Genomic DNA, 25250 nt, shown 5'->3' with positions numbered 1-25250 from the left:
TATACAGCTCTGTTGCAATTAATTCCGCATGCACTATTATGGATATATGTCTAAATGGACCAGATAAGTATGATATATTGAGTATGTATTGATATCATTAGATAGTTCAACCATGGCGGCCATCTTGGATGTTTTTACCACTAGGGGGCTCTATTGAGGTGGATCCATATAAAAAATGTCCGGAATGGTTCAGTGTATAGGTGAGCCAAGTTTGGTGCTTTTAACCCAAAGTGCACAATTTTGGCCTTAACACCCCCCCCCCCCTCCCAACCCCCCCCACCCCCCCACCCCACACACACACACACACACACACTCAGTAAAATTATATGAATGGATGAAAATCAGTGATGACACAATGTCTTCGAGATACTGCTGACCCAAGTTTTAATTTTCTTAGACCTTCATCGCTTTGTGCTTTCTCCCCACATTTCAAAGATCAACTTAGCTGTTTGGATGACCGCTCGCAAGGTGCCCTTAACCTCACGAGCCTTTCAATCTATTCATATCTCCTTTTGGATTTTCTAAATAAGAACAGTTTTGTGTGTTTATTTGTTGTTTATCACCACACATTGCGCTATTCTAGCCTTATGAGGGAGGCCAGTAAATAATGTAGTCAAGACCAGACCTGCAGGGATGCATGTAACATACACATCCAACGCCTTCAGAGTACGACACGCAGTCACCTAGCCGGATCACCCGAGCCATTTATGACAAGCATATATAACAGGGGACAAGTGCTACGCCGGAATTCCTAAAGGAGACTATACATGACATATTTTAGACATAGAAGGGTCCATAAAAGTTTCATTAGAATCGAATTTGCTGGTAAGACATTCAGACAAGAGGTAGGCATCCCCAAGGGCAATAATTTTGCTCCCCTTTTGCGAATCTGTTTCTTTATGCATGTGAATCGGAATTTCTGCTCGGATTGTCAAAGTCAAAATGAGCTTCAGGTATATCGATGATCTGATATTATTCAATAACAATCAAAAAGTCAATTCAGACATGTTACCAATTAAATTAATCTACCTCCTACGACAAGCTCTATCGTCTCGGGGACCTATACTAGTCCCCACAAGAACGTTTTAACTTCAGTCAATCATGGTCAATCAATAATAAACCAAACCTCTGAAAAGTTTAAACAGCAAAACAAGCATGCCGAAGTATACCGTGTGCTGTACTAATATACAGCTGATTTCGTTAAGGGCGAGCACGTGTTGTTCTGTTGTCCGCGCCGTGTCATTATCATGAAATGCAATGACACGCTTTCGGGGACATTACTATCCATAGACATGCATGTCCTATGTGCTGTGACAATGACAATGAAATGCTTGACATGCTTGAATCACTACATCAGCAGAAGGCTTCAGTGGCCATATACACAGAATATCTGAAAAAGCAAATATCTTGTCCAGCAATGGCTGACGAAACAAGGAAACAGCCAGGTTCGTTTGGGGGCAAAGAAACAAGAAGCTGTGTTGTACTATCAGCTTCCTTCTTCTGGGCTTTTGCTGCGTTTGTCGCCATCCAGAACCTACAGAGCAGTCTCAACGAAGAAGCAGATTTAGGAATAATTTCATTAAGTGTGTTATACGCGTGCATGATATTTTCTGGAATCATAACTCCAACTGTTATCCGACTTCTTGGTGTGAAGAGCTCAATTATTGTTTCCTGGGTTTGTCATATTTTGTACACTGCCTCCAATTTCTATCCAGCTTTCTCCACCTTGATTCCCTCTTCAGTCCTTGTTGGCGCAATCTCTTGTTTATTGTGGACTTGTGCGAGCACCTACGTCACCGCCTGTTCCAACTCCCTTGCCAGTTCTACAGGACAATCTCCTTACACTGTGCTAAGTAAATTGAATGGACTGTTCTTCACTGTGTTTGAAACCACCCAGATTCCAGGCAACCTTGTGTCGTCTCTTATTTTCCAACAAGGATCATACAGTAATGGAACAGGGGAGACTGTTTGTGGGTCTGACTTTTGCCCTCAGGCATCCAACGGGACTGACATTGTCACACCAGAGATGGGTCTGGTGTATATTATGCTTGGCATCTACCTTGGATGTGATATTATTGCGTTGATCATCACAATTGTGTTCCTGCCACCTTTGCCGAAAAGCGATTGGAGCAGCAACGTCAGCAGGAAGCAATCTCTCGGTTCCTTCTTCGTAACTCTATTTACCACCAAGCTGGTTTTCCTTGTTCCTTTCATAATGTTCCAGGCAGTGGAGCAAGCCATATTATGGTCAGACTACACAAAGGTAAGTTATTGGTTCTCCAGCCATTGTATCGTGATGAGATTGGTCAAAGTTTAGCAATGTTTAAACCTGAGGGGGCCTCAGTTATTTACTGTTATTTTCCAGCTTCATTACCTCCTTGGAAAAAAGTTATACTACTTGATGACTTCAGAAGGGTAGGCCAAAATAACACATCATCTTACCGCACTGTACAAAGTCAATTTAAAGTGCTGAAACCATAATTAGAGATTCCCATAGCATGTCGACACACAAAACCAAAAAATGAACAAACAAAATTCATATTTCCTTCTTTTAGCTGCAGATATGTTTCTTCTTTAAAACAGATGTCTTTCAATATTCAAACAGTCCATGTTCACAAGGCTTTTCATTCAACATCATTTGTAAAGTGCACTTGCATTGTTTGCTTGCACGCAAAAGTGAACAGCGAGATGATACTTTTGAAACAAAGCATGTTACATTCAGCGTTCATCACATTATAATTTTATTTATTTGAAGCTTACACGATTATATGGCTTTTCGATTGGACGAGAGGTAGGTCACATGACCGTGAGGTTGACGTTCATAAGTGTATGAACGACACAATTTGACGTTCATACGTTTTTCACTAGAAAATGACGTAAACACTGGCGGACTACTTCCACATTCCTGGGGGAACCCCTGGGAATTCCCTAGCACGAATACATACAGAAGCGTACTTTCTGACCATTTAGACACTTTAATCTTGAACTCAGCGTTTTAGTATGCATTGAGAAACGTCAGATTGTTTGACTGCATGATGGTTCCCTAAACGAAGTAAGAGATTGAGGTATGAAATTGCGATAAATAATTATAAGAATTGATTTTCACGTTGTTCATACAGTTTGACGTCACTCTGTGGAGGTTCATACTCAATGAATTCACACAAAGTGAAAGTCAGTTCTTAAATAACAGCTGGTAAGTTGAAGAGAAATAAACCGTAGTTTCATGAAGTAGATATTGAGCACAGTGTTTATGTAGTTGAGTCTACCGAATCACATAAAGATCTCATTCTGATGTTTAGAAAATTATTATTTATACATCTAAGCAGAACACATACGCTTTGATTATTCAAGATATTGATGGGTTACAAGCTCCAAACAACACAATAAAATCAGATTTCGGTACATGCTCATATTTGTTCTACTATTCATCAATATTCATCTAAAAAATAAGCAGCCACAATTATGTTGAGGATAACACTGTGTGTGATGTATTTGTGTATTTCTTTGTAGTCCTTTGTCAGCTGTCCTATCGGAATACACAAGGTTGGTTTTGTCATGGCAACGTACGGGGCAGCCACTGCTTCCTGTGCCTTCCTATTCAGTCGCATTGCGAAGTACGTTGGGCGTTACATTCTCTTCTTCATTGCTGCCGGTTTACAAGGTGGGGTGTTTATAACGATGTTTCTGTGGACGCCAACAAGCGACGACACCAAGTACATCTTCCTAGTACCCCTTGCCTGGGGAATGGGGGAAGGAATATGGCTAACTCAGTCAAACTGTAAGCATACCACACTTAACTTTATAGTAAATATTCAGTATGTTTGTCCATTTTGTTTGGTGCTATATGTTATATTTAGGGCCATTTAACCACGATCATTGTGAAATCCGTTTGTGCTTCAATATTATGATATGTGCCATATATATATAGGTAGTTTGTTGGTTTGTTATTTAACGGCGCACTCAGCAGTATTCTAGCTATATGACGGCGGACTGTAAATAATGGACTCTAGACCAGACAATCCAGTGATTGATATCATGAGCATCGATCCACGCAATTGCGATCGATGACATGCATCAACCAAGTCAGCAAGCCAGACCATCAAATCCCATTAGTCGCCTCTTACGACAATCGATACTGAACCAGGCACATCAGTCATTGATTCAGTGAGTAATGTGCCACGCCACTTGGTACGATGACACCCATTTTAGCAAGTTAAACACTTTCAGTCGCCACTCACAGCATAGGTTGCTGTGGACCTATTCTAACGTCAAATCCCAAAGGTGGGCATCTGATCAACTTGATACACGTACACCTTATATGATTTTTTGTTTTGTTTGTTTGTTGTTTAATGCCGCACTCAGCAATATTCCAGCTATATGACGGCGGTCTGTAAATAATCGAGTCTGAACCAGACAATCAAGTGATTTGGATAGGATGACTTGCATCAACCAAGTCAGCGAGCCTCACCACCCGATCCCGTTAGTTGCCTCTTGCGACAAGCATAGTTGCCTTTTACGGCAAGCATGGGTTCCTGAAGACCTATTCTACCCTTTAACATCACGGGTCTGTGTAGGTAGTTGTAGTAGCTTTCAACACAATATCTTGTGACTACATTCAAACATGCACTTATGCCCAGTTCTCAGCAATCTCATCTCAAACGTTTGCCTCTGTAAACCTCTCCTGTGAAATTGCCGGACTAAGGAAACCGAACTTTGGCATGTATATTTCTCAATATCATAACATAATATTTTGCATAAATCATTAGGATTTTATTAGATTTTTTGTGTGAAACAAGTGGATTCATGCACATGACTCAGGGTTAAAGGGTGATACTTGATATTACCGTACCTGGAGCTAGGCATTAAGGGCATATAACAAGGCTTGGTACATGCAAGTCACTGTCTAATGTCAATAATCTTCAAAGTCAAATTGTTTAAAGATAACTTTGTCTGCCCCAACATAAATATCTATTTCGCAGTTTATTTTATCCTGTTTGTACTTACCAATATTTAAACGAATATTAATTGGTTTTGTAATCGCAGCTTGGCAAATTGTAACACATTTCGTAGTAAATACTAATAATATAATATTCCTTTTCCAGCTCTCATTGCTGTCCTGTTCCCGGATAAGAAGGAGGCAGCCTTTGCGAATTTCCACTCATGGAAATCCTTTGGATTCACTCTGTCGCTTGTACTCAGTAACTTTCTGTGTTTGGAGACAAAATTGATTTCCGCGCTGGTACTGTTAGCCTTGGCTATGTCGATGTACACAGGTGTAGAGATTTATGCGAAAGTTCATCAGAATGCATCAGCCACAGCTACTGTCCACCCTGTAACTCTAACAGCTGTCACATCACGGAAGATAGATGAGCCCAGGAGAACATGATGTACACCTCCGTTATCGTCATTTTGTATAATGGGAGAACCGATGGCCATGTCGGCCAAGGCGCTGATACAAGTTGTACATATTTGCTTCCCTTGGGCATGCCAGGATCCTATGATTGAACGGTTACTGTGTCAATTAGGACATAGTGAATGAGGTATCACTTTGTCCATTGTGGCTTCATGGAGCATCTTTATTTTGAACGCCTATATTGAGAGTTCCGATCATGAACTGCTATTAAAGTAAGAAGAATTCCTTTAGAAATTATACTCCGTGTTAAACATATTAGAGTCTTAGTCTTGTAGGCTTAGTCAATGACTGACGTTCTACAACAATGGGGTTTATCGTATCACAGACGGAATCGCCTTCATTGCTTGTGTCATTGAGTTTATAAAACATTGTGAACTGTAAACATTGTGAAAATAACCAATTTCTCCATTTCTCCAAAAACTATGCTGTTTGGAATCTTTGATAGGCATTTAGAACTTTGAAGGACATGAACACATACCACCTTTATGGATAGCACCTTCTTTTATTCTTTGTCACGTTTCCTTCATCAGGTGAATGCTGAGTATGTAACGACAAACTACTTGGGCTCATCGTTTTGATTTTAAAATATTTTTTTTTGCATCTGTAGCTGACGTTATCCAGCCTCCATACAAAAGCCCAAGCCCCCTCAGTATATCAGACGGTCGGTCCCTTAAAGGTGGTTTGAAGACGAGTGTGAACAACTGAAAAACCCCACGATGGTTTACTGAATAGTTTAAGCAAACATAATGATGGTCCAACGTTGGAAAAATATAATAGAATCAGGAGTGTGAATAATGGTACATGTAAACAACAAAGAAGAGAATATTTTGGGCATAAACAAAAATGTTTAGAACGATGCATTAATGATTCGTAGTTGTTTCGGTCCACCCTAACATATTTGAATATAAACAATCATGGTTTTCAAAACAATATCAGAACCATTGAATGGTTTTATAATTTTAGAAATAACTTTGCTTCTAATGGAGTGAATAACCAAAGCGATTTCAATCCTGTGCCACCCATTGAGAACGAAAATCAGCCTTACACTAACACATCATATCACAAGATGTTCTGGACACAAAAGATGAAAATCTTGACCGCATTCAAATCTCCTTGGACTGATTCTGTGGCTTTGTTGAATTAATCTTGAATTAATAATTATTTAATCAAACAAGTCGGAAAACCTGACCACCCGATACCGTTAGTCGCCTCTTACGACAAGCATAGTCGCCTTTTACAGCAAGCATGGGTTGCTGAGGACGTATTCTACCTCGGATCTTCAGGGGTCCCCAGAATGAAAGAAATCTTTGCATGAAATGTAATGAATAGAAACAGCGAATACAATCAGAATGACTAATGTGACTTGTGTATTACAAATACGAGGGAACGAGTTCGTGATTATTGCACTTTTATGTCGTGAATGCACGTGTGTACTCATCCAGACTTATGCCTGTTTTATAGTGCGAACTGACATACCGTGTTCGTTCCCCACATAGGTGCAATGTGTGAAGCCCTTTTCCGGTTTACCTCTCCTTGATATTGCTAGACTATTGCTAAAAGCGTAGTAAAATCATAATCACTCACTCACTACTCAGTGTTTTTAAAGAATAACATGAATTACTTGTATCAAATGTCGATACCGAGGAACGTCACAACAACCAGGCGTCATGTTTGTGACATCATGATTATATGGATGACGTCACATTGTATTGTTCTCAAGATAGAATCAATGTGACGTTAAATCGATTCAACTCACCAATCAGTATTGAGAATAGGTAACATGCGCTTCTGCAAATATCAGAGAGTCATTTAGGAGACTTTCGTGTTTTCAAACTAGCGAGGTTTATTTAGTTTTCGATGCTCAGAAATTCCATGGAACCGAAAACCTGGAACCGGCGGTGTTAGTCGGAGGGTTCAAAGTCTATGTAATAAGTTCTTGAATTGACTTCTAAACCCGCACAACTGAAAACCCAACATTGTTTTTGGCATTGTAACATACAGAAAATTTAAATCATTTTCTGAAGCACCCTCTCTCAACCTGAACTCTCTGTGTTGTCCTGATAAATATTGATCCAACGTAATATCTAATTAACGTGGTATCGCCATGTTACACGTTTTCTTAAACTTGGGATATACGATGTGAAGGAAAGTATTCATGCCCTGTGAATAGTGCATGACATTTCATACTTTTAAGATTGAAACACACTCTCCTGTTCGTAACAAGAGATCTCTGCATCCTTATGGAATCTCTTGGTGTCAGCGGTCTCTTGACAATATAAGATGCCATCGAGCAATAACAAATACAAACAACTACAATTTAGTATGCACACTGTTCAATGTCTTAAATGTGCTAACACACATGAACATGCACGGACGATCACACAATAACATACACGGATGAACACACATTAACATACACGAACACACACTAACTTAAACGGATGAACACAAATAAACATACACGGACGAAAACACACCACACACACAGACAGACATGCACACACAACACACACAGACATACAACACACACAGACATACACACAACACGCAGACACACACACATACACGCACAGCACACGCACACAGACATACATACACACAACACACACACAAACACACACACAGACATACACATACACAAACATACACAGTGTCACACATACATACATACATACATACATACATACATACATACATACATACATACACGCGTATGTACATAAATCCGAGCTCACATACGATAACAAGAATACTAAAAGAAAGCAATATCATTTATTATTAAAGTACAATTTACATTCCTATCAATAGAACATGTCAAGAGGTGTTTAAATAGTGTTATTTTCTTGTAATGTTATCAGGTATGTATCTCAAACAGTAGCCATTGTTACTCTCGAATAATGTGAAAATTAAGGTTTCTAGATATAAGTGATTTAGTGAATGTCGTATAACGTCGCCCTAGCAATATTCAAGCTGTCATGACGACCTGTACACGTTAGTCTTCAAGTCTAAATCCTGCGTAATATTGCACGAGCAACTAGCCACGCTGTCTGGAAACAAGGACACACAATCAGCGAAATCATATATTGCTACCACCCAATCCTCCTTTCGGTCAACTTGAACAACAAACATGGAATACTTAGGGCCTCTTCTTCTCCAAGATACTCAATAAGGCAATCACGACACACAGTCAATCCTGTTGAATACTACGACCACCAATGCTTTCTCAGTTTAGTCGACTGTTACCACAGACATAGGGTACGACATAGGGACCTACACATTCCCCGATCCCCATAGGGATTACTACAAGAATATATGATGGTTCTGAGGCCGCAGATTAATTACGAGATAAACACTGTTCGGGCAAAACAACCACGACATAACCAGAGAAGACTTGATAAATGCTGGTTAAATATACTACTCAAAATTTGATAAGGATCACTAGGTGATATGTGTGTAAGTTACCACAAACATAACAAAAGACATGACTCTGACTCAGAAACGTGTTTAATCATGTTATGAATGAAAATTCATGAACGGCATGAACTTGTATCAATATGGAATGTTTAAAAGGCATTTTATTAAAAAATGTTAACAGCAAACAAGAGAAAGAATTACACAGTTTTGAGGGATAGTCCATCATTACACTTAGTCGATGAAGTGTCAATATCGAGCATGACCTCCCTTTGCATCAATGACTGCCTGACAACGTCGAGATATGCTGTCAATAAGCACCCGGATGTTCCCAATGGGAAGGTTGTTCCACTCTTCCACGAGGGCATGTCCGAGCTCTGCCAAAGTCGTGGGTTGTGCTCTACGGCGTGAAAGGGCAACCTGGCTCATGTTCCAGACATGCTCAATCGGGTTCAAGTCCGGCGAGCGCGCTGGTCAATCCATGCGGACAATTGTCTCCTGCTCAAGGTACTGCTCAACCACCCTGGCGCGATGAGGACGGGCGTTATCATCCATCAGGATGAACTCAGGGCCAACAGCACCAGCGTAGGGTCTGACGTACACATCGAGGATCTCATCCCGGTACCTCACCCCCGTCATTGTTCCTCTCTCCAGGACATGAAGATCTGTCCTTCCATCTCTGTTGATTCCACCCCAGACCATGATGGAACCACCACCATAACGGTCATGTTCACTGATGTTGACATCATGGAAACGTTCACGTTGTCGTCGCCACACCCGCTGCCTCCCGTCTGTAAAGTCCAAACAATACCTGGACTCATCGGTGAACAGAACTGGAACCCAATCGTTCCGTGTCCAAGTGACATGATCTTCAGCCCATTCCAATCGCTCCCGCCGGTGTCGAACAGTCAGGGGGATTCGGACACATGCCCTTCTCGAGTAGAGACCTGCATTGTGAAGACGATTCCGTATCGTCTGAGTGGACACATTCACCCCCGAGGCGTTCAGGAGGTCGTTACGTAGGCTGGTTGCTGTCCAGAAGGGATGACGTCGTGCCTGAAGAGCCACAAAATGATCTTGGCGTTGGGTTGTCGACCTCTGACGACCACCCCCATGTCGGTGTGCTGCTGTACCAAAATTTTGCTGTCGGGACCAGGCCCTGCTTACAACGCTCTGGCTGACGTTTAGTGCATTGGCAACGTCACGTTGTGAATAGCCAGCATCAAGCATTCCAATACATCTGCCCAGTTGTTCTGTCGTCAGGCGACGCCTTACACGTTGAGGGGGCATTGCATAGATAAACGTAGTGTAAACACTCAATTGAGTTTAAAGTTTCAGAATGAATCAGACACCGTTGCCTGATTGGAAATCGTGCAATGGTAGCAAAAGCATGAACTGTGCTGTGAAACGCATTTCCCATGGCATGAAATGCACGTGCAAGTGTGTTGGAGACGTTTTTGATTTCACTTGTACACAATATTGCCAGTTATGCAGTTATTTTGTTTTTTTATTCAGAAAAATATCTACGATCCTTATCAAATTTTGAGTAGTATATTTTACACTCGATCTTCAATGTTGTACATACCAGAACATGTAGTATTGTTAGGTAAGCGACCAATTATTTGATATTCTGGGGTTCGGGGAATAATGTGGCTTCAGGTTTAAAAAGAAATACATTTTTTCGTTTGATATGCTGGTTGTCCTAACAAATTATGAGAAGAAAATGTTTTTTTTTATCTCTTGAAGCAGTGACGGTAAGAAGATGTCTCCATTTGTTCCGGTGTTTTTGCAGGTGAACAATTAACTTGCCTTTGCGTGTGTTTGTGACGGGTGACATCGATGGGAAAGGATACGCTCACCTCGTGAACACCTGGTATCATCACTATTTGATAATGTTTCATAAAAACAATATTACAATTGATATTTTATTTATTTTCAATTAAACCTAAATTGACTTCCATTACACAACATATATCCAACATATAATATATATATACGTTGGAATGAGAAGCCTATATCTTTTGTGTATTGACGACCTAGTGTCGCATGTTGGAGAAGAACTACTTCCGCATATTGGGGACTTTCTTTCAGATACTGGCACCCTATAACGGGCCAATTCCTAAGAGTGAATCCAAATAGTTGTACCTAAATTGCTGAATAAAGAAATAAATACTCGCAATGTTTTCATTCAATTTATTACATATTCAATGTGACTCTAGCACCGTCGCATTCCACAAGGAAGAGTACAGTTTTAGATTCTGTACTCTGCTCGGGTCACTTGACGTCACCGAAGTAAAGTCTGTGTGTTGCTGTAGAAATATATTTCTAACATTTAACTAAAACCTCGTGCGTTATATACATGACTAAGACTAGTGCTGCTGCTTTTAACGCTCTCTACACCGGGAGACGTTCATATCAGGGGAGAACAATTATTGGAGATTTTCCTACTTCGCGCTCAATGCATGTCTGGAGAATAACCGGTGATATTACATATTATAGCTAAAATGGATAGAATTATCATTAAACCGCCCGCATGTTATCATAAATCAGCGGGCCACTGTAACTTGATAATGCCCTCATATTGCTTGACGACGGGCCATTATCACGCCCATTGTTAGGTGACGTCATAGGATAGGGATATGTGACGTCACGTTGAATAGTGACCCTTATAATAGTGAGTGAGTGAGTGAGTGAGTTAAGATTTATAGTCACATCGGCAATATTTCAGCCATATCGTGACTAAATCAAGTTGTACAGTAATAAGACCCTTATAATAGCCGCGTGCAATGGGAAGATGAATGACTATGTGTTCCGACGATGTGATGCCGATGCTCGAGAACATTAACACACGCGTATGCCTTAGTGCATGCTCATACTACAGGCTGAATCGTACATTTGACTCTACGTTTAGGCAAAATTTTCTTCTGATTGTTGAAAGTGTTTTGTCGTTTTGTTTAAAAATAACATTCCCGGTCCCCTCCACAGAATATACCTTCCCCATATACACCAATGGCGGATCTATACCTATCAATTAAACATACATGTTCTGAAGGAAGACAAAGTCGAGTCATGCTTTCAGGTTGTGACCACTCAGCCAAAGTGGTTTCGCGAACACCTGGGTGAGGTGAAATTGGGTTTAACGTCGCGTCCAAGATTATTGCACTTATATAGCGATGTGCATGTACGTGTATGTGTGTGTGTGGCTGCTTGTACTAGTCCGGACTGATGCCGATTTATAGTGCTAGCTCACTGAGATATTATGCCGCAGTTTAACATGAATACCCCACTCAGACACAGTATACTGACTCTGAGCCGACCTTGTTTTAGCCCCTTAATGCCGAGCGCCAGACAGGGTAACAACAAGTACCATCTTTTAACGTCTTTTGGTATGACGCGGTCGGGGATCGAACCCCGGACCTTCCGCTCTCCGGGCGGACGCTCTACCACTAGAGCACGGAGGCGGTCGCGAACACCTGGTGTCAACACTGATTTTCAGTGATCCATTCATATAATGTTCACAACTTTCTTGGCTTTAACGTCCAATGGAATCTGTTGCGGCAGATATCGAGACTTATTTTTCTCTGGAGTTGACGTTTTTTTTAAAAAAACCAATATATTTTGCGACGTAAATAATTTAAAGTGTCATCTATGCAATTTTATTAAATTATTACAAAATTATGAAGAGGCCAAAATGTGGTTACAAGGAAGTTTTCGATTCTTTTTTGTCCTCCATTTTAATTTCCGATTTGGTGACGTCACTTCCGTGAGATCTCCTGTTATAAATCTCCACACCAGTGTACATCGTCATACCAACCACTAGCAGGCTCATGACGAATATCAGTTTGGTCTTCAAACACAGAAAGTTACTGAGTATAAACGTTAGTGTGAATCCGATGGCTTTCCAAGTGTGGAAGTTGGCAAAGGCTGGCTCCTTCTTCTCCGGGAACAGGAGGGCAATGAGGGCTGAAATGAAAGATTTTGTTACATTAAGCTACTTTTCAATCGATATGAAACTTGTGAAAGATTGCATGCATCATGAAGTGAACTTGTCATAGGTCAAAACGTAGTTGGTTTGATGTTTACTACACAGCATTTCTTAGGAGAGTGCATAATGTTGGACTGTTCGTGATCATTGGGTAGCATTGTTTTTGCATGTATTTGTTTGTTTGTTTGTTTCTGTGTTGTTCTCTGTTCAACGCAGCACTCCGCGATATTTCAGCTATATGATTGCGCTCTGTAAATAGTCGAGTCTTGACCAGACAGTCCAGTGATTGATATCATGAGCATGCATCCACGCAAATGGGATACGATGACATGAATCAACCAAGTCAGAAAGAGCCTGACAACACGATCTCGTTAGTCACCTCTTACGACATGCATAGTCGCCTTTTACGGCAAGCATGGGTTTCTTAAGACCTATTCTACCCCGGATCTTCATGGGTCTTTTTTTAAAAGGACAAGGTATGATAAAAATCCTGCAGCGTACAGAATCCCCCCTTCCTTGTGAGTTATATTCATTTGTATATACCAGCATATAAGCGGGGTTTCCGGATTAAAGACATGTTCAATCATAGGAAAGTTAATCTGGTAAACTTACAGTTGGATTGTGTTTGCCAAATACCTTCTCCAAGACCCCATGCAACCGGAATCAAGAAGAGATAGGTTGTGTCCTCGCTTGTCGGGGTCCATATGTACAGAACTACAAACACCCCGCCTTGTAAGACAGCAGCAGTGAAGAAGAGAATGTAACGTCCAATGTACTTCGCAATGCGACTGAATACGAAGGCACAGGAAGCAGTGGCCGCCCCATACGTTGCCATGATGAAACCAACCATGTGTATTCCGATAGTACAGCTGACATAGGACTGCGAAGAAAATGGAAAAATTCATCACTCATTTTACGCCGGACAGAGAGTGAGTGAATATGTAACGTCACATGGGGAAAATGGCAGTATAGAATTTATAGTTTTTTAACCTCGTGTATTTCTGTAATAACAAATATGATGTATTTGGAATAATATATATTTTAAATATTTTTTCATATAGATATCATTTATTCCTAACATATGATACTTTACGATACGGAAACATGGGTAATAATCATTGGATGGGTGGGGAGTGAAGCAGTGAATGAATCATTTGGTTTAACGACGGTTTTAACAATCTGGCTTAGCATGACGTCAAACAATTTATGAGGTCAAATGTTATCATGGGAACTTAACAACCTGATCAGAAAGTGCAGAGAAGACTTGATAAATCTGAATGTACATTTGTCTGAGAAGGAAAATAACATGTCGAGAAATGCTAACTTGCTGCAGCCGACCCTTCTCCTTTTGCGAAACGTTCAGCAAATATACAGCAACCAAAAACGTTCATAGGATTTATAGATCTTACAATTTGATAAGTTCTTGATCAACAATGCTCAATATCATCGGGGCGGTCGGGTTGCCAAGTGGTTAAAGCGTTCGCACGTCACGCCGAAAACCAAGTTTCGATTCCTGACATTACGTACAATGTGTGAGGCCCATTTCCGTTGTCCCCCGCCGTGATATTGCTGGAATATTACTAAAAGCAGCGTAAAAAATACTCAATCTCATGATGATACAATGACTAAAACAACTCCAACCTACCCTTGTGTAGTCTCCCCATAGAATAGCTTGTTCCACCGCCTGGAACATGATGAAAGGAACCAGGAATATCAGCTTGCTCTTGAAGAGGGTCACAAAGAAGGAACTGAGAGATTGCTTCAAGCTGGCGTTGCTACTCCAGTTACTTTTAGGCAAAGGCGGTAGGAAGAAAACTGTGACGACCAAAGCAATGACATCACATCCAAGGTAGATGCCGAGTAGAATGTACACCACGCTTGTCTCTGGGGTGGCTATTTCACTTCCATTCACTGACAATGGGCAATATTCTGGTCCACACACGGCTCCTCCAGTCACATTACTGTAGGTTCCTGTTTGCAGAACCAGTGATGATACAAGGTTCCCTGTTATTTGTGTCGTTTCAAACAGTGTGAAGAACAAGCCGTTCAGCTTGCTGAGAACATCGTACTCGGTCTTGTCTGTAGATTTGGCAAGGGAAAAGGCACACACAGAGATGTAGATGCTCTGACCAGTCCACATGAAGCCCGATATTGCACCAAGGAGGATGGATGATGGAATCAACGTGTAGAATGTTGGGTAGAAGTTCGAGCCTGTGTATAGGATGTGACATATCCATGACAGGATCAGAGACTTTTTCACTCCAAGAAATTTGATCACAGCCGGAGCTAAGATTCCAGAAAATATTATACATGCGTACAACACGCTCAGGGAAATGATGCCAAGATCTGCTGCCTGATTCAAGCTGCTCTGCAGATTCTGGATTGCCATATAAGCTGTGAATGCTGCGAAGAAAGCAACGGAAAGAACAACCGAACCTCTGGTTTCTTTCCCATCAAAGGACGACGCCTGTTTTCCATCTTCTTGACCCATAGTTGTCCCTGTATCTTGAATCCTGAAGAATAGAAAATGGTATTTTTATCTGCAGAAAGACACCGAGCTGCCGTATTCTACTTTATACCGAAGTGGATAGTAATGTGTCGGCTTCGTAAATGCCAGTCCCTTGTCGCCTGAATGTGTTCTCAAATACGTTATTTATTATATACATGTAGTATGATGGTACGTATGATTTATTTCCTATAGGCTTGTATACCCACACGTGATACTCCAAAGTTGATATTTATATGGTACTCGAAGCTGTCATGCGAAGCAATGACTAGGCATATATACTATGATGAACGAGAGCATCAAGTCAATATATATGCTGACTTCTAGAACCAGTTCTGATTTTATCTTCTGGTAAACATTTCTATTCCATCAACAGTAAACGGAATGTTATAAATTAAATACTAATATGACCATGACAAGTCTGCAAGATATAATATAAACAATAACTAATAGTATGTGAGGGAGTGGATGTTGTTTAACGTTTAATGATCCAGTTATATCAGCGCGATCTGTAAATAATAATTATTACTTTTCTACGCATGCCAGTATGCTCAACATTATTTCTCTGGTCAGTGGATCATTGTGCACTCGAGTTTCATTCTCAGCTCTCTGGGGAGTATACACATAATCCTAGGCCAGGCAAAAACAATGATCGAGAGGATTACAACAATCGACGCCGTCGGGAAACGAAACATAGTCATCCAGGTTACACAGTGAAAGTCAAAATTGTGCCAGGCTCTGTACCAAGCTGTACGACAAGAAGGATAATTTAGATTTTCCAATCCTAAATTTCCCCTTCATGTCGAAAAATGTACCGTCACCAACGGCTTATGCCGCCTACATCTCTGAACTCTCTAACGTCAGAAAAAGAACAAGAAGTATTCTATCACAGAAACGAACACCCCTCTATCTAGTGGATAGAGCGTTTCACCTAAACTCACAAACAAAACTTAAATCTACATTTATACCAATCTTTTCACATTCATGTACAACCTACATTTTAAAAGCTGTTAATAGGTAAACGTTTCACTGTATTGTATCATTCAGATAGCTATGTATATGCATACAGGATCCTTATATATTATTTCGTCAGCGCGATCTGTAAATAATAATTATTACTTTTCTACGCATGCCAGTATGCTTAACATTATTTCTCTGGTCAGTGGATCATTGTGCACTCGAGTTTCATTCTCAGCTCCCTGGGGAGTATACACATAATCCTAGGCCAGGCAAAAACAATGATCGAGAGGATTACAACAATCAACGCCGTCGGGAAACGAAACATAGTCATCCAGGTTACACAGTGAAAGTCAAAATGGTGCCAGGCTCTGTACCAAGCTGTACGACAAGAAGGATAATTTAGATTTTCCAATCCTAAATTTCCCCTTCATGTCGAAAAATGTACCGTCACCAACGGCTTATGCCGCCTACATCTCTGAACTCTCTACCGTACTTTGTAGCATGTATTCAAATCTCACAGAGAGAAACAATTTGCTTACAACTACAGGTAGTTTCCCGTCAAGATTTTTCAGTCAAAGACCTGGTTAAATCATTCCAGAAAGCTTTTGGTTGACATTCAAAACAATTTACATAATTTACATAATACACCACGCTTGTGATCATGATTCCCAATGCTATGACAATTACATTGAGTTCACTGCACATGTTTTTAGTGAAAATTGTGTTAGTGGCGGGTGCTACTGTTAGAGAAGGGCATGCTTACCCTTTTCCCGAACACCTGGTTTCCTCGTTGATTTTCAGGGAGACATTCAAATAATGTTTATCGCTATTTTGCCTTTACCGCCCTATGGGTGGGTTTCGTGACTGATTAGTTTCCGGCGTTGGCGTTTTGAATAACATAGTGGCATTTCCCATTACCCTATCAGTGCAACCATTGTGTAGGGGCCATATTCTGCACCGAAATCACTATGGAGTTGCTGAATAGTTTTTAAAAAAACAACGCTGTAAATCTAGTATTATTTATTGGCAAATAATAATAATAATAATACCTTATGTGTTTTATAGCTACAATTATTGCCTCTCACAGGAATAAAGGTATGATACGGCTTGTTACTATAGTGTATGCCCACGTTAAATTACACTGTAAACTGTAGCTGTTAGCATTATGCTTGAACAGTAGTGTTAAGCTTTGAGTAAACGTCAGAAAAAGAACAAGAAGTATTCTATCACAGAAACGAATACCTCTCTATCTAGTGGATAGAGCTTCTCACCTAAACCTCACAAACAAAAATTTAATTTACATTTATACCATTCTTTTCACATTCATGGACAAAGTACATTTTATAAGCTGTTAATAGGTAAACGTTCCACTGTATTGTATCATTTAGATAGCTATGTATATACATACAGGATCCTTATATATATTATATATCATTTCGTATGTTGTTCCTGTATGTTGTATGTTTCAGAGGGGGCACGGGTGGCCCAGTTGTCTAAGGCGCCGCGATTCACTGTGCAGAGTTGCGTCCCTTGGGCACGCCAGAAACCTATGACTGTGGGTTCGAATCCAGGTTCGCCCCGATTATGTTTCTAGGTTTGTCAGCACCATACCCGTGTTTCACCGAAGTGGTAAACACCTGAGACCTGCATCACTCCGGACTTTCCTCCCACATTAAGCTGACACGCCGTGATATAACTGAAATACTGTTAAAAGCAGCGTTAAACCCAACTCACTCACTCACTCACTCACTCACTATGTTTCAGAACCGAAGTTCAGTATTATAGTTTTATTCTTTACAACTGATTTTACGCGATATGTCTCTCTTGTCTGTACCATTTTCTTGTATATTCCCCATTAAAAGTGCTGAGTATCACATGCAGCCAATCATATTCAATCTTGGCCATTTATTTCTACCACAACCAACTCCACATACCTTGACTGTCCCGTCTAGACTGGCAGTTGTCCTGCTTGATATAACGGTAAACCCAAATGCAAACAAAACCAGTCAGTACCGGCGTGTCATGGGAGAATATGTTTTATAGGAAGACAATTTTTATTACCAACTGTGTATATGTCAAAGGAATATGTCACCATATTTAGATCTCTATTTTTGTCACTTGCTGCGCTCCTTCCTACGTCATATGTTGAATATGTATCACGTAAATTACTCAAGATGTAAACCTGTCTTAGTTGTTACCGTTGGATACTCTACTTGACCCAAAGAAAATGTCAAGTCAAAGTCAAAGAAGTTTATTGTACAAAAGGCCACCGGCCCATATACAAGAAAGAAAGAAAATGCAACCCCCCACCCCCCGACACACATACAACCCCCACCCCCCAAAAAACCCAAACCAACAAACCAAACCCCCCACCACCACCCCAAAAAAACCCAACAAAAAAACAAAAAAAAACCCCCAAAAACAACAACCACCCTTAAAAAAATCCTAAAAACAACAACCCCGAAACAACTAAAAAAACTTTGCACACAACATAAACCAGCAAAATGATGGATTCAAATAAAAAATATTTCATGTTTAAAAGATTGAATTTGAAATGTTAAAAACAGCCTGAGTGAGTGAGTGAGTGAGTGAGTGAGTGAGTGAGTGAGTGAGTTTAACGCGACTTTATTTGATCATGGGTATGGTGCTGACAAACCAAGAAACATTCAGGGCGAATCTGTATTCGATATAGGTTCATGGCACGCTTAAAGGACGCATTGTCAATAAACTACATAGTAAGTAGTAATAAGTGAGTAATAATTCCCAGCCCAAGATCATCTGAATAATAAGCTGTCTCTCTATACCCTATTCCTGCCATCTCTCCCCCTCGCTTCCATTCTTGCTCTTTTAACTCTTTCTCTTCCCTCACTCTCTCCCCTCGCTCTTTCTCTCTCTTGCTCGTTTTGTCCCCACGCACTTCATCACTATCCCAAGCTTTCTCTCCACCTCTCTCTCTCCACATCTCTCTCTCCACCTCTCTCTCTCTCTCTCTCTCTCTCTCTCTCTCTCTCTCTCTCTTTCAACATCCGCGCAACTTCAAAATACAACATATATGTTGAATTTTATAGTGTGGAGCTCCAGGGACATTGAACATATGGGGCAGCTGTGGCAACTGAAAACAATCGCTTGTCCTTGACTGAAGTGTAGCCCGGACCCTTAATCACGAGTGTCAAAATCCTGCACCAGGCAACTCAAGTCCACATTTGACCTCCTATCATGGTGCTGAATTCACCCTAACTAACACGGTCTTGCAGCCACACCCTAGGTGAATACACTGTATGTTATTGGGTGATAACATACTGACAAACAATGACTTATATACCTATATTTCCATAAATCATTAACCTATGTACTTTGTCCCTCAAGTTACATTTGCATACACTGCATCTGCCGACCTTAGTCTGTCCCTGCCCCGCCCATGGCATGTGAGAGTGATTGATTGAGTAGCTCACTCCACTTTTAGCAATTAATTTTTCAGCAATATCACGACGGTGAGACACAACAGTGTGCTTCACATATAATTCCCATTTAGGAATCGAACCAGGGTTTTCAGCTCCATGAGCATACAGTGTAACCACACGACTACCCAACCACCCTTTGAAAGTGTGTTACGATCTATATAGTAAAATGTAACAAAGACATAAATTGTGACGCTACTGCGGTAAACCTATTACGAATTTTAAGACAAATATATAATTTGTCTGCGATAAAATGTAATAACCGTATTACAATAAATTGTCACGACTGTACTGTGGTAAATTGTAATGGCTGTACTACGGTAAATCGTAATAACTCCACTGTGGTAAATTGTAATGGCTGTACAGTGGTAAATTGTAATAACTCCACTGTGGTAAACTGTAATGAATATACTGCGGTGTATTGTAATAAGTCCACTGTGGTAAATTGTAGTGACTGTACTACGGTATATTGTAAGTACTGCACTCCGGTAAACTGCAATGAATGTACTGCGGTATATTGTAATGACTGTCCTACGGTAAATTGTAAGTACTGCACTACCTTAAACTGTAATGAATGTACTGCGGTATATTGTATTGGCTGTCCTACGGTATATTGTAAGTACTGCACTACGGTAAACTGTAATGAATGTACTGCGGTATATTGTAATGGCTGTCCTACGGTAAATTGTAAGTACTGCACTACGGTAAACTGTTATGACTGTACTGCGGTATATTGTAATGACTGTCCAACGGTATATTGTAAGTACTGCTTTACGGTAAAATGTAATGACTGTACTGCGGTATACTGTAATGACTGTCCGACGGTATATTGTAAGTACTGCACTACGGTAAAATGTAATGACTGTACTGCGGTATATTGTAAGTACTGCACTACGGTAAAATGTAATGACTGTCCGACGGTATATTGTAATGACTGTCCTACGGTAAATTGTAAGTACTGCACTACGGTAAACTGTAATGAATGTACTGCGGTATATTGTGATGACTGTCCTACGGTAAATTGTAAGTACTGCACTACGGTAAACTGTAATGAATGTCTAGCTACATCCGTTGTATGGGGAACAACTCACTAGACACTCACCTCTCCAAAATAACGTCGACCAAAATACGACGTTATCAAGTTGCGAACGCATGTTCGAATCTCCAGAAATGACGTCATGATAGAACAATGTTTCATCGCGTAGCTATCTTGTATACTGTGATGATGTACAAAAGTGTTGATATCAATCTCCTTATCAATTTTTAAATAGTTGCATATCATCATAACCTGACAGTGATTCATAAACACAACCGCCTCCGTGCTCTAGCTGTAGAGCGTCCGCCCTGGGAGCGTAAGGTCCGGGGTTCGATCTCCGCCCGCGTCATACCAAAAGACGTTAAAAGATGGTATTTGTTGTTATCCTGTCTGGCGCTTGGCATTAAGGGGCTAAAACAAGGACATGTCGGCTCGGAGTCAGTATTCTGTGTCTTAGTGGGGTATCCATGTTAAACTGCGACATGGTATCTCAGTGGGCTAGCACTATAAATCGGCATCAATCCGGACTAGTACAAGCAGACACACACACACACACACACGCACGCGCGCGCACACACACACGCACACACGTGCATGCACGTCGCTATATAAGTGCAATAATCTGGGATGCGCCTTTCAACCCCATTTCAACTCACCTCACCTACCTCATAAACACATGCTCATATATATGACATTCGGAATCGTACAATAGCAGATATGTCTCATGATTATGGAAAGGGCTTTGTCGCTTGAGGGTGTAATACCACAAATATAGGTCACATATCTGGAACTCGTTGAAAACATTTATATACTATCTGGTCGCACACTCAAGACTGCCTGTTATCGGTACGGCCTACTTTACAATCTTTAGCACACATTTAGTGTTATTAACACTGATAACATGCCCACATCATAAGAGGATAGAGTTAACAAGTCAGGAACAAAGTATGGAATAGTTTACGGGTCACTGTCTCATTCTCGCCATTTCGACTTTTGTTAAACAGTAACAAATGTCGAAGCTGCACAAAGTCGAGAACGCTGTATTTGACGTAAATAGGAAGGTCTCGTGTTGTTTTCAGATACATGTAATTGTACAAAGTGAAGGCAAGCATGCGATACTGTCCCTTACAGTATTCCATATTGAACGTTCGGGTAAATTAGCATTGTAATCTTGTACCACTCTCTCGATGGGAAGGCGGTGGGAGGGGAATGACTGATAATGGTGACAATATATCACCGATAATATTCCACGTCATTGTCCACACATTTATGTCATTAACTGTGATACTTTATTGACACTCGTCGCAGTTATAAATGAAGTAGTGTTCATGTGACGTTTACCGTTGACGCACTCCCTTCAGTTGGAGTTCGAGAAGACATGCTCTTATGTAGGGATTACTATCTGAGTATATTTGTTGAATAAAGGATGAGGTTGGATAAAGGCCCATTTTACACATCCGCAATGAGTAATAATTGTACGAATATTATCAGACGTGTGCAGATGGATGACAACTCACATGTATTCCTTCTTGCACTGGTCTGTGACACAAGATGGCCTTTTTTTACCACATGTTCGTAGTTCAACTGCTTTGGGGACCCGTGAAGATCCGGGGTAGAATAGGTCTTTACCAACCCATGCTTGCCGTAAAAGGCGACTATGCTTGTCGTAAGAGGCGACTAACGGGAGCGGGTGGTCAGGCTCGCTGACTTGGTTGATGCATGTCATCGATCCCAATTGCGTGGATCGATGCTCATGATATCAACCACTGGATTGTCTGGTCAAAACTCGATTTACAGACCGCCGTCATATAGCTGTAATATTGCTGAGTGCGGCGTTAAACAATAATCAACTAAAAACAAACAAAAAACACATGTTTGTACCGTTATAGTCAAAATCTTCTATGAAAATCAGCTTGAGTTAAGGATTTATTCATAGTAAGTAAAATACCTCATGAAAACCGTTAAAATCTGCATACACGGAACTCTGCTTTAAGCAGGGATTTCTTATGATTATGGAAATGGTTTGTCACTTTTATTTATTTGATAAACAGTGTATTTATTATTTGTGTCTGCATATAATTGGTAATACAATTTAGAATCTTCAGTTTAAAATGTTTATAAATGTTATATTGGACATTCACGAGAATTGTGATTCTTGAAATATTCAATATGCAAGTCTGAAAGGCACTTGTAACCGGTTACAATGAACTATTATTTGTCAAGTCAACTGGAAATGACTAAACATTGAATCTTTGGTTATCAACGATGAATTGAGATCTCCAAACGTCCCTTTTCCTCAAAACAAAAACGGAAGGTCTCATCAAAATTCAAAACTCAGATTTATTTAATAAATTAACAGTACTGGTATCAGCTGGTATCATCCATCACTGATTTTCAGTGATCCATTCATATTGTTTTCGCTCCTATTTAGCCTGTTGCCCCCAATGGAATATGTTTGGACAGATAGTCGAGACTGGTTATTCTATGGCGTTGACGTTTTATATTTAGCATTTCAAAATGTGGATTGTTTGAGATTGTTGTTGCTTTGGGTGTTACTCTTGTTTTTATCTCTGTAACGTGTTGTCCTCTAGGTTGTCGCTGGTGCAGTCCATCTCCTATGCACGATCTGCGTGTAGTACTGCTTCTTAATAATCATAGGGGGGCGGTCGGGTAGCCTACTGGTTAAAGCGTTTGCTCGTCACTCCGAAGACCCGGGTTCGATTCCCGACATGGGTACAATGTATGCAGCCCATTTCTGGTGTCCCCCATCGTGATATTGGTGGAATATTGCTAAAAACGGCGTAAAACCATACTCACTCACTATTAATAATAGGGCAAGGATATTGGTGCATATATTTTCATTAATACTAAATAAACATATGTTAACATCTATTTCATTTTTTGCTTCGTGCTGTTTGTCTAATCCGTGCCAATTGTTCAATATTTTAACTGTTTGCGAAGCGGCCCATAGCAACATCTCGTCATTTCAAAGCATTGTTATAAATACGCGAAAACGTCATCCATTGCTCATGACGTTTTACGTGACGTTATTTCAACAGAGATCGACTGAGTTGATACCTTTAGTAGTAACACCCACATTGTTTCCACATACTTTTAGAAAAAAGTCTCTGGGTAATAGATTAATATTACGGATTATCAGTCCTTCGTGAAATGATTTTGAAAGTCGCCAAGGTTCTCAGCTTACATAATTAATTCACTCGGGACAGGCAATCAGTAATTCCTCGTATCCGTAGGATATTTTGTGATTATTCATTCTTGGTCCATTTATCAGGGCGGTGACACGTGAGGAGGGGTATAAACTGTCTTTACTGGGTCACTATTGTCACGTATGGTTAACGCAAAGTCATGCTCAACCTTTGGGTCATAAGGTACAGGTCGCTTTATAAATCTAAAGATGTCAGTGGGCGTTTTTTGCATTCACTTCCCAATTCAACCAGGCCATATCCGAAGTAAAAGTCAATTTATCGTCGAAATGAACCGATGATGCCGATGAGCATCTTCTTCAAGTCACATTGTCAAGGATAATAATGTTTTTTTGTCACTTGAGAAGCGATTATTAATTCCCATTTTGTAACAGCTCGCGTTTTCCTTCCAGCAGCGTTATTAACTATGACATTGTGAAATCGAGGGATAAATCATTAATGTACATGTTTTTATGCCTTGTGTAGAAAATTGGCACACTAATATGTGAAAAATTATGTTGTTTTCTTCAATAATTTTTATTTCAATATGTGGTTATTAAAAATGTTGATTAGACAGACAGACAGGTTTATTTGCATTAAAGGCCACGTGACATAAAGTACAAAACTTTTTACATCATAATTTGAGTTACCACATGAAGATATACAGACTCAAATTAACAAAATTACTTATTAAGCGGAACCGTTCTTAAAAGATGTGTTAAGGACTTGGTAAATGGTAGTAATACATTCATATCTGACTAAGTACATAGGCTTTTAAGTGAATAACAGAGCTTGTTTGACAATTTAGGTAATAACAGTTTACACTCGTCTTCATGATATTTACAGACATATACAACATGAATTTCATCTTCTATTGCGTTGCAATGTTCACACAGAACATTGTCATCGGTCATTGTAGATACACCCCTAGGTAGATGCTGCACGCCCACAGAATTATAGCCTTTCTAAACTTTGTTAATGGACCTTTGTACTCCCAGGGCATTTGAAGAGATAAATATTTTTCACAATCTAACAATGATTTCTGGGTTTTATAAAAGGTTAATATATTTGAGTCTAATGAGGCAAAACTGTTGATTATAGGATTATGTATATGTCCCCCTCGTACATCCATGGTAAAATGGTTGGTTGGTTTCTTGTTTAACGCCGCACTCAGACATATTCCAGTTATATGGAAATATTTATATATAAATAATCGAGTCTGGAACAGACATTCCAGTGATTGACCACCCGATACCGTTAGTCGCCTTTTAAAGCAAG

At 40.2% G+C, this 25250-nt stretch overlaps 2 protein-coding genes across 2 annotated transcripts; one reads left to right on the top strand and one right to left on the bottom strand.

The window, feature by feature from the left end:
* Nucleotides 1–1417: 1417 nt before the first annotated feature.
* LOC139455460 (protein unc-93 homolog A-like) lies at nucleotides 1418–5386 on the top strand. The gene is made up of 3 exons (XM_071237011.1): nucleotides 1418–2263; nucleotides 3511–3778; nucleotides 5103–5386. The coding sequence occupies exons 1-3, from the start codon at nucleotides 1418–1420 to the stop codon at nucleotides 5384–5386; spliced, it is 1398 nt and encodes a 465-aa protein (XP_071093112.1).
* A 7135-nt stretch (nucleotides 5387–12521) lies between these two features.
* Nucleotides 12522–15300, bottom strand: LOC139455459 (protein unc-93 homolog A-like). The gene is made up of 3 exons (XM_071237010.1): nucleotides 14455–15300; nucleotides 13422–13689; nucleotides 12522–12787 (listed from the first exon to the last, which is right to left on the bottom strand). Exons 1-3 carry the CDS (start codon nucleotides 15298–15300, stop codon nucleotides 12522–12524), a joined length of 1380 nt encoding a protein of 459 aa, XP_071093111.1.
* Nucleotides 15301–25250: the final 9950 nt, after the last annotated feature.

This window comes from Haliotis cracherodii, unplaced genomic scaffold (genome assembly GCF_022045235.1).
Source record: "Haliotis cracherodii isolate W230 unplaced genomic scaffold, xgHalCrac1.p SCAF_11, whole genome shotgun sequence".
In the NCBI taxonomy this organism is placed as follows: domain Eukaryota; kingdom Metazoa; phylum Mollusca; class Gastropoda; order Lepetellida; family Haliotidae; genus Haliotis; species Haliotis cracherodii.
This window is presented reverse-complemented; position numbering and strand designations above follow the sequence as displayed.